Here is a 14526-nt window from a genome sequence, read left to right as displayed (position 1 = left end):
CATCTGATTTGGTTTGTCTCTTGACTGTCAGATTTGGTCAGTGTCTGACTGTTATGGTATATGATCACTTTTTCCTGTGAACATTCCATTGTGGGTCTGAAATTGCTTTTCATGTGCTGAATAGTGCACAGAGATTTCCTGCTACATGGCACCATGGCATTTATAGCATCATCTACAAATGTTTAATTCTTGACAACCAAAAAAAGCCTATTACATAGGCTGTAGCCTAGTATAAGAATTGGGACACAGCCGGTCTTTCAGTAGGCCACCAACAGGTGAGTCCAAGATCGGCTCATCCCACAGATTGACCCACATACCAACCCCTCACATTCTCAGCTCCCGGTCCACTTCCACACCCGCTTCTCAACATCAATACGTTAATAACAGTTTTATATTGTATGCACTATGGCGCCTCATAAACATTTCTCTCTCTCGTTCTCTCTATCTCAGTGTGATCTGGAGGACCCCTGGTAGTCGTGGTAACTGCGACCCGGTCTCCTCCTGTGATTGGTCTAGCCACCCAGAGGGAGAATTGCCTCCTCCACGTGCCCAGTGGACGACGTGTGTGTGTGTGCGTGTGAGGATGAACACACCCACACACACACTCTGCTTTTCCTTGGGAGGAGTGTGTCTTTGGAGGTGTTGCGGTTGTTGTAAGGACTGATGAAGAGTCTGGATGGTAGATGTTTTTTACCATCCAGGTTTTCTGGTGTTACATTTTTTTTGTTGTTGTTGACATTGATCACCTGACTACATGGACATGACCTGGGATGGATTTATGTGTTTGTGTGTGTGAGAGAGAAAGGAAATTTGGAGGTGGGGATTGGGACCCAGACTGGTTCAATCTGGTACTTGTCTTGGACTCTGTGCTGCCTGAAAACCCCAACCGCCCGAACACACACACACACACACACACACCCTAAAACCTGACACACCAAGCCCTTCAAATGTACATTGGGGAGAACAAGTATTTGATAACCTGCAAAATCGGCAGTGTTTCCTACTTACAATGCATGTAGAGGTCTAATTTTTATCATAGGTACACTTCAACTGTGAGAGACGGAATCTAAAACAAAAATCCAGAAAGTCACATTGTATGATTTTTAAGTAATGAATTAGCATTTTATTGCATGACATAAATAAGTTGATACATCAGAAAAGCAGAACTTTGTTTGGTACAGAAACCTTTGTTTTCAATTACAGAGGTCAGACGTTTCCTGTAGTTCTTGACCAGGTTTGCACCCACTGCAGCAGGGATTTTGGCCCACTCCTCCATACAGACCTTCTCCAGATCCTTCAGGTTTCGGGGCTGTTGATGGGCAATACGGACTTTCAGCTCCCTCCAAAGATGTTCTATTGGGTTCAGGTCTGGAGACTGGCTAGGCCACTCCAGGACCTTGAGATGCTTCTTACGGAGCCACTCCTTAGTTGCCCTGGCTGTGTGTTTCGGGTTGTTGTCATGCTGGAAGACCCAGCCACGACCCATCTTCAATGCTCTTACTGAGGGAAGGAGGTTGTTGGCCAAGATCTCGCGATACATGGGCCCCATCCATCCTCCCCTCAATACGGTGCAGTCGCCCTGTCCCCTTTGCAGAAAAGCATCCCCAAAGAATGCTCTTTCCACCTCCATGCTTCACGGTTGGGATGGTGTTTTTGGGGTTGTACTCATCCTTCTTCTTCCTCCAAACACGGCGAGTGGAGTTTAGACCAAAAAGCTCTATTTTTGTCTCATCAGACCACATGACCGTCTCCCATTCCTCCTCTGGATCATCCAGATGGTCATTGGAAAACTTCAGACGGACCTGGACATGCACTGGCTTGAACAGGGGGACCTTGCGTGCGCTGCAGGATTTTAATCCATGACGGCGTAGTGTGTTACTAATGGTTTTCTTTGAGACTGTGGGCCCAGCTCTCTTCAGGTCATTGACCAGGTCCTGCTGTGTAGTTCTGGGCTGATCCCCCACCTTCCTCATGATCATTGATGCCCCACGAGGTGAGATCTTGCATGGAGCCCCAGACCGAGGGTGATTGACCGTCATCTTGAACTTCTTCCATTTTCTAATAATTGCGCCAACAGTTGTTGCCTTCTCACCAAGCTGCTTGCCTATTGTCCTGTAGCCCATCCCAGCCTTGTGCAGGTCTACAATTTTATCCCTGATGTCCTTACACAGCTCTCTGGTCTTGGCCATTGTGGAGAGGTTGGAGTCTGTTTGATTAAGTGTGTGGACAGGTGTCTTTTATACAGGTAACGAGTTCAAACAGGTGCGGTTAATACAGGTAATGAGTGGAGAACAGGATGGCTTCTTACAGAAAAACTAACAGGTCTGTGAGAGCCGGAATTCTTACTGGTTGGTAGGTGATCAAATACTTATGTCATGCAATAAAATGCAAATTAATTACTTAAAAATCATACAATGTGATTTTCTGGATTTTTGTTTTAGATCCCGTCTCTCACAGTTGAAATGTACCTATGATAAAAATTACAGACCTCTACATGCTTTGTAAGTAGGATAACCTGCAAAATTGGCAGGTTATCAAATACTTGTTCTCCCCACTGTATCTCTCTCTCTCTCTCTCACACAGAGGGTGGGGGGTCCACGTGCTACATGTTGCGTTTATACACCCCCCCCCATCCCTCACAACCCTCTCTGCTCCACGCCACAGCTACTGAACAGGTATTGGTTCAAACTGATCCGACCTGACTGCCTCTGATTGGTTCCTCCTGATGGAAGGAGATTTCTGATCATTTTTATTTTCTGTTTGCTGTAGGATAAACGAAGGAGAAGAGCAGTGAGAGGGAGAGGAGTGCTGAGTCCCAAACCAGTCCCTTCCACTCGCTCCAATGCCCTCGATTTGTGCATTCATGTGAGCCCGCCATATGCACGTGTCCCAAAGCCGAGGGAGTGGAAATATTGAGGGGTTTAGGTCTAATTAGTCTCTCCGATAGACACTTCAACCTGGCTTCACAGCAAAGTAATATTCCAACACGCACCACAAAGTGCAATTTCATAAATAACATTGAAAAGTCTTGCCTAATGATAAGGCATTTATTTTGTGAAGCAGTGACATACATCCCAAATGAAATGTTCAACTGTTAGTGTGGTTTAAATCTCATTAAACAATGGGGAATTTCTCAATTTGACTTGCATGTCCATTTTTACATGTCCATTTTATTGAACTTGAATCGTTCAAGTCATCACTTTGTCCCGAAGTTGGTTGGGGTTATTGATTTGACACGCTGGAAACCAGCATCAGTCTTGTCAGGAAGTGTGACAATGGAGTGATTTCTGAGAGTTGGTAGAGGCGAGGGACTGGTTTGGGACTCGGCAGAGGACTACAGCGGTTTCTGTTCTCTCTGGTAGGGGTGGGCTCACAATGGTGGACTCTGGGCGTGGTGGGGTTCCGTGTGATGATGTCTGTGTCACAGGCTGGACTGGGGGAGGGAGGGTTCATGGGTTAGGGTAGAGTTTCTCAAACTGTGGCATGGGGACCCCAAGGGGAGCACATTTTAGTTTTTTTGCACTAACACTACACAGCTGATTCAAGCAATCAAAGCTTGATGATGTTCATTATTTAAATCAGCGGTGTGGTGCAAAAAACTAAACGTGGACCGAGTTTGGGAAACACTGGGGTTAGGGTGTCACGGTTGGACCTGCTGCATCAAAAACAGACCGCAGAGGATCAATAGTTAACTTGATCACTTTGATCAAAAACGGACATCTCCTGGACCCCACCGTCTCACCTTATTCCCCTCCGCTCTGCCCACCTGAGTAAAGCAGGATCAATAGTTAACCTTGGCCCGGTTTCCCAAGAACGTTAGATACGTTGTCGTTAAATCTGTGAGCCGTTTCCCAAAACCATCGTTATTAACGTTGCACTTGAAGATGCTCGTAATCTAACGCCTGCGTCAGATCACCTCAGAACAGCCGAGTTAGATGCTTTTTTTTGCCCTCCCACGTCACTTTATACACAAGATCTCCGCTAAACATAATCACATGGTTTATCAGTCTCTGTGACCACCTATAACTTCAGAACAAAGTTGACTACAAATACAAAGTTGCCAATGTCTTTGCCATTGAAACAGTGGGAGGCGACATATAAAAAAATGCTTCAAATGTACTGTACTGTAGGATACTGTCTGTAATTTGTATCAATATATTTCATCACGTGTAGCCTAACAAATCAGTGATATGGTGCATTTGTTATTGGGTAAGCGTTAAAAAATAACCCGCCTCGATATTTGCAACTGTAGGTGGTAATGTGTCTCTAGAAGCTGATCCGTAGTCAGTTTTGTGAAATAAATATAATGTAAAGGAAAGATTTGAATGGATAAAGCTGATCTGAGAGCAGCACTCCCGTTCGATCCTATCAGTATCAACACATGCTCCAACGATGCATTTGGCGACCGTTCTCTACGCGTGGTGTTTTTGGAAACGCATGTTATATCTTCGGCGGTTGTAGGAAAGTTGCATCGTTAAAACACTTGTAAGCCTAAGTAAGGTCCATCGCTATCGTGAAACCGGGCCCAGATCACATTGAGCAACATTCACGCGCGTAGCTGTTGATTTTTACGGAGTATTACCAAGCTAAAGTTGAATTCAAATCAGTCTCTGTAAACTAGGAAATGTGGAGTTTTTTAAGAATATTTAGGAGCTTTAGCTAAATATTTGGTCCTGCTTTGTGACATCAACCCCTGGTTGGCCGCCAGACGCCCTACTCCACAATGTGATGTCATCATAGACTGCAGGGCAACTTCCTGGTTACGGAAATCACCAACACAATTCAAATTTGCCAAAACTGACACTTGACTCTTCCCAGTGTGATCAGTCTTCTTGGCAGATAAAAATGTTGCTGTTGTCTGTAAAGCAGAGCGCTGCCCCATTTTGTGTATGATGTCATATGGTGGAGTGTACCTTTTTTAAACCCAGGTAGAGTCCTAGTGTTAATTCTGTGTACCTGGTTCAGACTACATCGGTAATGTTTGTATTTGCTGTTGTTTGATTGCACTCACATTTGATTACAGAAAGCGTCTATATATGAAATAAAATACCTGCCAAGGACCAGTGGTCAGTGTCTCTGGATTGTGTGTACATGTTTCTGCGTCTGCCTTAGCGTATGAAAGAGGGCACCCTGTTTGCTTATTTCATACACAAATCCATTCCATTTAAATCCACGTGGGAGAGCGAATGAGTACACTTCAGGGAGAATCCAGCTGCTGCCCTTCTTCCCCCTATACCCTTGGCTAATCCCCCTCTCTCGGGCCTCTCATCACTTCATCATAATCTCCAATCACAATTTTCTCAATCTGAGCTCGATTAAGACATTATGGGCGTTATGGGTCATAGGTGTGTTTTTTAATTTGGTGATGGGTTACTTCTGCTTTTGGCTGCTTTTACATCCTCCGTTCAATGTATCTGCTTCTCATGAACAGTGCATTCGGAAAGTATTCAGACCACTTGACTATTTCCATATTTTTTTTACGTTACATCCGTATTCTAAAATAGATTAAAACAATATATCCTCATCAATCTACACACAATACCCCATAATGACAAAGCAAAAACAGGTTTTTAGAAATGTTAGCAAACTGAAATATCACATTTACGTAAGTATTCAGACCCTTTACTCAGTACTTTGTTGAAGCACCTTTGGCAGTGATTACAGCCTTGAGTCTTCGAGTATGAAGCTACAAGCATGGCAGACCTGTATTTGGGGAGTTTCTTCCATTCTTCTCTGCAGATCCTCTCAAGCTCTGTCAGGTTGGATGAGGAGCATCGCTGTACATACATTTTCAGGTCTCTCCAGAGGTGTTTCATTGGGTTCAAGTCCGGGCTCTGGCTGGGCCACTCAACATTGAGTCCTGAAGACTCCTGTGTTGTCTTGGCTGTGTGCTTTAGGGTCCTGCTTCACCATAGGGATGGTGCAAGGTTTCCTCCAGATGTGACACTTGGCATTCAGGCCAAAGAGTTCCATCTTGGTTTCATCAGACCAGAGAATCTTGTTTCTCATGGTCAGAGTCCTTTAGGTGCCTTTTGGCAAACTCCAAGCGGGATGTGATATGCCTTTTATTGAGGAGTGGTTTCCGTCTGGCCACTCTACCATAAAAGCCTGATTGGTGGAGTGCAGCAGCGATTGTTGTCCTTCTGGCAGGTTCTCTCATATCTACAGTGGAACTCTGGAGCTCTGTCAGTCCCCATCGGGTTCTTGGTCACCTCCCTGACCAAGGCCCTTCTCCTCCGATTGCTCCAGGCAACTATTTCTAGGAAGAGTCTTGATGGTTCTAAACCTCTTCCATTTCAGTATGAAATTATGGCCTTCAATGCTGTATACATTTTTTTTTTGTACCATTCCGTAGATCTGTGCCTCGACACAATCCCGTCTCTGAGCTCTCCTGACAATTCCTTCGACCTCGTGGCTTGGTTTTTCTCTGACATGCACTGTCAACCATGGGACCTTATATAGACAGGTGTGTGCCTTTCCAAATCATGTCCAATCATTTGAATTTACCACAGTTGACAGTGCCTGTCAGAGCAAAAACCAAGCCATGAGGTCGAAGGAATTGTGAAGTTGCAGAAACATCTCAAGGATGATCAAAGTAAACAGGCTGCACCTGAGCTCAATGTCGAGTCTCATAGCAAAGGGTCTGAATAGTTATGTAAATAAGGTATTTACTGGTATTAACTGACAAGGCAATTCTTATTTACAATGACGGCCTATCCAGGCCAAACCCGGACGACGCTGGGCCAGTTGTGCGCCGCCCTATGGGACTCCCAATCACGGCCGGATGTGATTTCATTTTTATTTAAAAAAAATGTAGGCCCTGACCCCAGACACCCTAGTCATAGCCTGTTCTTTCTGCTGCCGCACGGCAAGCAGTACCGGAGCACTAAGTCTCGGTCCAAAAGGCTTCCCAACAGCTGCTACCTCAAGCCATAAGGCTCCTTAACAGCTAATCAAATGGCTAACCAGGCTATTTGCATTGCCCCCCCCCCCCCCCCTCTTTTACGCTGCTACTATTCTCTGTTTATTATCTATGCATAGTCACTTTAACTCTACCTACATGTAACTCTACCCCCGCACATCTGTACCGGTACCCCTGTATGTAGCCTCGCTATTGTTATTTTACTGCTGCTCTTTAATTGTTACTCTTATTTCTTATTTTTTAATTAACACGTCTTAACTGCATTGTTGGTTAAGGGCTTGTAAGCATTTCACTGTAACCTGTTGAATTTGACAAATAAAATGTGATTTGATTGAGGGGAATAAACCATTTTATTCCATTTTAGAATAAGGCTGTAATGTAACAAAATGTGGAAAAAGTCAGAATACTTTCCGAATGCACTGTATTGGGTGACATCGTCCTGCAGTTCTTTGTTTTCTGGAGGGTCCTTCTACGTATAGATGGTGTTTGTCACTGACAGCATGTGATTTCGAGTGGGGTCATTTAGCAGATGAGGGCAGGCCATTGTTAGAGGGATAATCTGCTCTGACTGCTCAGATGGGTTAACACGCTCCTGATTAGTGCAGATTATTATCCGCGCGCTCACACACACACACACACACACACACACACACACACACACACACACACACACACACACCCCATGCCCCCATCTGGCCTTTCTCTCTAACCCTAGTCCCCTCCCTCCAAAGCTCCCATTTCCTGTGCCTCTCTCGGTCCCTTCCTCCTCTTCCTGTCTCACTCCTTTTTGTATAAGTCCTGTACTTTTTCCCCTGTACATTTCTCTCCTCTCTCTCTCCTTCCCTTTCTCCTTGCCTCTGTTTCTCTTGCTTTTGCCAATTTGTGAATACTGAAAACAGACAGCTGTTTGTGTTTTTGGCTGCTGGTGTCTTTGTCAGGCCAGTTGTATGTGGAGACAAAAGCATACATCTACACACGCTTAACCATTTAAAAACAACCTGGTTAATGTGATGTCACCACATTTTACTGGATAGCGATTTAAATACAGAGTCAACATCTGCCCAGCTCCCCTCTCTCGCTCTCTCTGTGTGTCTGAGAGAAAGGGTTTGGATCAGAGACGAAGGCTTGTTTGGGAGGAAATATCTTATAATAATCTTGTGATTATGTTTATAGGGGAGTATTTTGTGCTTTTGGGTGTGTGACGGGTGTTTGTGTGTAATTGAGTGGTAACACCTCTCCTCTCTTTTTTCCTCTTCATATTTATTTATTTATTTATTTATTTAACCCTTTAATTCACCAGGTAAGTTGACCGAGAGCACGTTCTTATTTACAGCAACGCCCTGGGGAATAGTTACTGGGAAAGATTAGGTGACCGTGATGGTATGAGGGCCAGATTGGACATTTAGTCAGGACACCCGTTTAGCGGCCCATCCGAAAGACGGCGCCTTACACAGGGCAATGTCCCCAATCACTGCACCTGGGGCGTTGGAAGCTTTTTTTTACCTATTTTTTTTAGACCAGAGGAAAGTGTGCCTCCTTTTGGACCTCCAACACCACTTCCAGCAGCATCTGGTCCCCACCTCTAGGGACCAATACCGCTTAGCTTCTTTGGCAAGCCAGGAGTGGGATTCAGGGTGGTATCCTATATTGTTCTCCTGTAATAATGTGCTGTATGTTCCTGTACAGTTCCTATTTCTCTACGGGGAGATTGAGGGGACAATATATGTGTTTTGAAGCGAGAGTTAAGAAAGCCCTGAGAACCAGCCCTATATACAGCTATAAATACACATCATTGATACCTGGTATAGAAACCCTGACGTACGTTTAGCTGGTGGTCCTGTTCTGTTATAGAGACCCACCAGTCTGCTTTAGGCACCACTTAGTCATGAAGTGGATCTGTGAACAACAGCTAAGGCGTCTCGAGTAGTAATCGTGTTGGAGAGTATGGAATGAATGGAACCAGCCTTGACATGTCCTGACCCAGAAGTATCAGCCTGAGAGAATAAACCACCAACACATTCCTAGAGAATAGAGAAGCACTCCACACACAGTGTGACTGGGCTCAGACAGATCCATCTGCCTGTGGGTGGTAATTGGCATTATTCATTGAGCACAGGCAGGAACCCCAGCTTTTTTGTTTCCCCGGATGTTTTTGTCGTTGGTCTTCGTGTCAATCACCTATCTGGTATACGGTGGTTTTTGGACAGGGCACAACAATCTTGCCCCATCCCAAATCAACCCCTAGACCTCATTGGCACTCCTGTAGATCTGAGAGGATTGGACAGGTACAATAGCTTCATCTTGCCCTCTGAAATCAAATCCCGCTGTGTGATCTCTGAAGGCAGTGGACACACTGGGCACTCTGGACAAAGATAAGCACACACACATAGCAGTGTTATTATGGCCCTCCGGTCCAGGGTGTGATTTTTTTTGTCCACCGTATCGCCGGTAGGCTGCGTGTGTTTCTCTAAGTGGTTTTCCAATGATATAAGCCATTATTCTCATCACTGTTCTGCTTTATCATATTTATCATTTGAGTGTTAAGCCACCCTACATTCTAATATAGTCAGATGATCATATCTAACAGTCTGATAGACAAACACATTAAATCTGCATTAGCACAGATTCAGTTAGGCTCAGCCATATGGTCATGGTTCGTGTTTCCTGATAGCCATGGATCAAATGCATACGAGTGTTTTTAAAAGATGGATGTGAAGTTTTTATGTAAAAAAAAATCTCACGGCGCTAGTTTTCTGGGCATCCGTGGCTTCACTAAGTAGGAGCCAAGTGCAATCCCAGAGTATATTTGGCTGAAAGAAGAGCACATACCTTGACAGCTCTCTCTTCTGAAAGATGTTACTGCCAAAGGTCCAATGGGAGCATTTGCACATCTTGTAACACTGGTGTTTCAAAATGCGGGCGTATCACATAACAGGACAAGCTTCTTTTTTTTTTTTTTTACAAACAAGGAAATGGTTGAGCTGTTTTGCTATCAAAATGCCATGGAGTGAGACCTACGTCATCAAATAGTGAGCAGATGGATGTTCGTTCTAATCAAGAGTTTTATGAAACCGTAATTGTACGAGAATGCCCAGTTTGTAAGAGATGCACAAAACACCAATCTAGCCAAGACTTAACATCTCAAACTTTCCTAAGATTTCCTAAGATACTCTTTGAAGAGGCAGGGTTTCAGATGTTTTCAGAAGATGGGCAGGGACTCAGACATCCCAGCTTCAGGGGGAAAATGGTTCCACCATTGGAGTGCCAGGACAGAGAAGAGCTTGGACTGGGCTGAGCATGAGCTGTGCCCTTCTGTAGGGGTGGGAGGGCCAAGAGACCAGAGCTGGCAGAATGGAGTGCACGGGTTGGGGTGTAAGGTTTGAGCATAGCCTGAAAGTATGGACGGGCAGTTCCTCATGCTCCTCTGTATGCAAGTGCCATGGTATTGCAACGGAGGCGAGCTTCGACTGGAAGCCTTTGGAGTTTGTGGGGGAGTGGGGTGACATGGGAGAACTTGGGAAGGTTGAACGCCAGGCGGACTGCAGCGTTCTGGGTAAGTTGCAGAGGTTTGATGGCACAAGAGGGGAGCTCAGCACATTGCACTAGTCCAGATGGGATATAAGTGCCTGGATTAGGACCTGTGCCACTACCTGTCTGCAGTAGGGTCATACTCTACGGATGAACCTGCAGGAGTGAGTCGCTGCTTTGATGTTTGCAGTGAACGACAGGGTGTTGTCCAGGGTCACGCCAAGGTTCTTTGCGAACAGCATGTGTACAGCACTACCCATTGTCTACACTGGCAAGGCAAGACAGTGAACTTGGGGCTTGTATTCCCTGAAACCTGAGAGAGCTCTTCATGACAAAATGTTCAGTATACCAATACCAGAGATTTGTCTCTACCGTTCATTCTGACCGCGGTTTGTTTCTCCTGTGCTGGTGTTATATATAAGGAGTTTGATAAAAGGTGAAGTTAAAATGTTCTTTCGAGAATGTAATCGTCTAACAGTCAAGGACGAGGTCGGAGTATATGAAAGTATATTATAGTGCTCCGAATGGCATCTCCCGTAATAGCCTTTATGGTTGACGAGTTTCATGTGAAATGACTATTCAAGGCAGCTGCAGTGCAGAACCTTTGCTCTATAAACGTAATTCATCTACACTGAACTAAAATGTAAACGCAACATGTAAAGTGTTGGTCCCATGTTTCATGAGCTGAAATAAAAGATCCCAGAAACGTTCCACACTCACAAAAAGCTGCATTTTTCTCAAATGTTGTGTATAAATTTGTTTACATCCCTGTTAGTGAGCATTTCTCCTTTGCCAAGATAGTCCATCCACCTGACAGGTGTGGCTGATTAAACAGCATGATCATTACACATCATTCTGCACCTTGTGCTGGAGACAATAAAAGGCCAGACTAAAATGTGCAGTTTTGTCACACAACACAATGCCACAGATGTCTCAAGTTTTGAGGGAGCGTGCAATTGGCATGCTGACTCCAGGAATGTACACCAGAGCTTTTGCCATAGAATTTAATGTTAATTTCTTTACAATAAGAGAGCATAGTTTTAGAGAATTTGGCAATACATCCAACCGGCCTCACAACCGCAGATGTTTATGGTGTAGTGTGAGTGGGCGGTTTGCTGATATCAACGTTGATGGCAAAAAATAAATATGTAAAAAAAACCCTGTTTTTTTGTGATATCCAATTGCAATCTCGTCTCATCGCTGCAACTCACTAACGGCCTTGGGAGAGGCAAAGGTCAAGTCATGCGTCCTCTGAAACATGACCCGCCAAACCGACTCTCCTTAACACCCACCTGCTAAACCCAGAAGCCAGCTGCACCAATGTGTCAGAGAAAACATTGTTCAACTGACAACCAAAGTCAGCCTGCAGGCACCTAGCCTATCACAAGGAGTCACTAGAGCGCAATGAGCCATGTAAAGACCCCCCCGGCCAATCTTCCCCTAACGACGCTGGGCCAATTGTGCACCACCCTTTGGGACTCTCAGTCACAGCCGGTTGTGACACAGCCTGGGATAGAACCCAGGTCTGTAGTGACACCTCAAGCACTGCGATGCAGTGCCTTAGACCGCTGCACCACTTGAGAGGCCCTTATCGATGTCAATTTGAATGCACAGAGATACTGTGACGAGATCCTGAGGCCCATTGTCGTGCCCTTCATCCGCCGCCATCACCTCATGTTTCAGCATGGTAATGTACAGCCCCATGTCGCAAGGATCTGTACACTCAATGTCCCAGTTCTTCCATAGCCTGCATACTCACCAGTCACCCATTGAGCACATTTGGGATGCTCTGGATCAATGTGTATGACAGCACATTCGCAAGCCATTGAAGAGTGGGACAACATTCCACAGGTCACAATCAACAGCCTGATCAACTCTATGCAAAGAAGACGTGTCGTGCTGCATGATGCAAATGGTGGTCACACCAGATACTGGTTTTCTGATCCATGCCCCTACTTTTTTTTTTAAAGGTATCTGTATTCCCAGTCATGTGAAATCCATAGATTAGGGCCTAATGAATTTATTTCAATTGACTGATTTCCTTATATGAACTGTAACAGTCAAATCGTTTAAATGGTTGCATGTTGTGTTTATATTTTTGTTCAGTGTGTATATTCCATGCACTGAGAACCACCTCTGCAGGTTACATGTTTACAGTAAAGTCGTCACGAATGACTTTTCAAGTCCATGCATGCTCTCGTGTGTAGACCCATGTCTGTTCATTCCACTTTCTATGATCAGTATGGTGTGTTCAACACACATCGGGGATTATTGAAGATGTTAGAACTGTCCACATGAACTTTTCGTCAGCCAACAAGATCAGTAACAAACAGCAAAAGCACTAGCCTATGTCATTCTACTATCCCCATAGTACAGAAGTTGACCTATTCTATTGGTCAGCTTGTTGTTCTGTGCCGAGCAAGAAATATTCCTAACATACTCTGGGACAGTTGTGGGACGTCGTGATAGATCCCAAATGAATACAACCACTGTATCAAAATACATTTTAAAAGGCAATGAGGCTGATGCAACAGATCAGAACCTTTAGATTCAAATGTTGATCAACTATTAGGCTATTTCTTTACATTAAGCACAGCATGCACAAATGGCAATAAGCCGAATGTTCAAAAAAGCAATTAGCTGTAAACACTACTCTCAAAAGTGAATCGCAAATGCGAGCGCGCTCATGTGACAGAGATGGGAATATTCTTTGGAAATGTAGAAAGAGGTCATCCGAAAGACGCAACAACAAGCATGGGTTGTTAATATGACTATGATTGTGTCTTTGGCTGCTGGACACCAGAAGAAAGTTGAGAATGAGAGAAATACTGGTTTCAATGGCATATGAGGAAGTGTTTATAAGAGAATCCCCTTTGCATTCCTATGGTCAGAACCTGTCATGCCTCATAAAATGACAAAAACTCTCCAGGTTTTAAACAGTTAGGTTTATGGTTAAATAGTTTCAGAATGTTGACTGCCTCGACTCAGATTGCAAGGCGGATGGCCTTTCTCACTGGTCTTTCTCATTTCCAGGTGCCTCCCTCGTGTCAGCATTGATCTGGACATGACAGGCTGTAGCTAATATGCATAGGCTATCACCTATGCAAATAATTGATGTACATTTAAATACACTTGTGTTTTTCTCAACAGAATAGCTAGTGTTTTTTTTTCGATTTTCAAATCAATTAAATTGGCTATTTTTGTTAAGGGCCTTGGTGCCCTAGCAGATGGCCTGGGTGCCCTGGCAGATGGCCTGGGTGCCCTGGCAGATGGCCTGGGTGCCCTGGCAGATGGCCTGGGTGCCCTGGCAGATGGCCTGGGTGCCCTGGCAGATTGGACACCTCGAACCGCTGAACAGTTAATCAAATGGCCACCCAGACTATTGCATTGACCTTTTTTTTTTTACACTTACACTGACTCTATGTATGCACACTCATTGGACTCTATCCACACGCTCACACATGCTTATACTCCAACACACACACTACATACGCTCAAAAACACAAATCACACACACACACACTATCCACATAGCTGCTGCTACTCTGTTTACTATCAATAGTGATTGCCTAGTCACGTTTTCCCCTACCTACATGTACATATTTCTTCAAATACCTCGTACACCTGTTCATTGACTCGGGACTGGTACTCCTTGTATATAGCCTGGTTATTGTTATGTATTGTGTTCCTGTTTTCTATTCTAATGGGTAGGAGAGGGGAGGTAGGAGAGGGGAGGTATGAGAGGGAAGGTAGGAGAGGGGAGGAGATGGTCTGACGCCTTCTAGACTGTAATTGGCATCACTGTTTTTACAGCCCCGCCCCCTCCAGTAGGACACCCAATGGAGATGCAGATTAAGGGTCCCATCCTGCCCTTCAGGTGAGCTATAGAAAGACTCCAGACCAGCAAGCTCATAACAGAAAACTGTCTTTTTCCTCTCTTCTTCTTCTCTATTCTCTTCATTGAACCAATGGTGTTCAGGTCTCCGCTCGAGCTCTTTCACGCCCATCTCTTCCTGCCCCGTGTAAACGATGTGAAATGGCTATCTAGTTAGCGGGGTGCGCGCTAATAGCGTTTC

At 44.7% G+C, this 14526-nt stretch overlaps 1 protein-coding gene across 2 annotated transcripts in view; it reads left to right on the top strand.

Annotated features, from left to right (window-relative positions):
- LOC110498963 (protein phosphatase 1B) overlaps positions 1-5063 on the top strand; it is a 28715-nt gene extending 23652 nt beyond the window's left edge. For both annotated transcript variants that reach the window (XM_090212341.1, XM_036955769.2), the window contains exon 8: positions 451-5063. In XM_090212341.1, the coding sequence (XP_090068467.1) occupies positions 451-474 (24 nt within the window). In that variant the 3' untranslated portion in view covers positions 475-5063. The remainder of the gene's footprint in view (positions 1-450) is intronic.
- The last annotated feature ends 9463 nt before the right edge of the window (positions 5064-14526 follow it).

The sequence above is a fragment of the Oncorhynchus mykiss genome, chromosome 20, assembly GCF_057628025.1.
Source record: "Oncorhynchus mykiss isolate SJ-2025 chromosome 20, ASM5762802v1, whole genome shotgun sequence".
NCBI classification, from domain to species: Eukaryota; Metazoa; Chordata; class Actinopteri; order Salmoniformes; family Salmonidae; genus Oncorhynchus; species Oncorhynchus mykiss.
The sequence above is the reverse complement of the archived record's forward strand: the minus strand, read 5'-3'. Positions and strand labels throughout refer to the sequence as shown.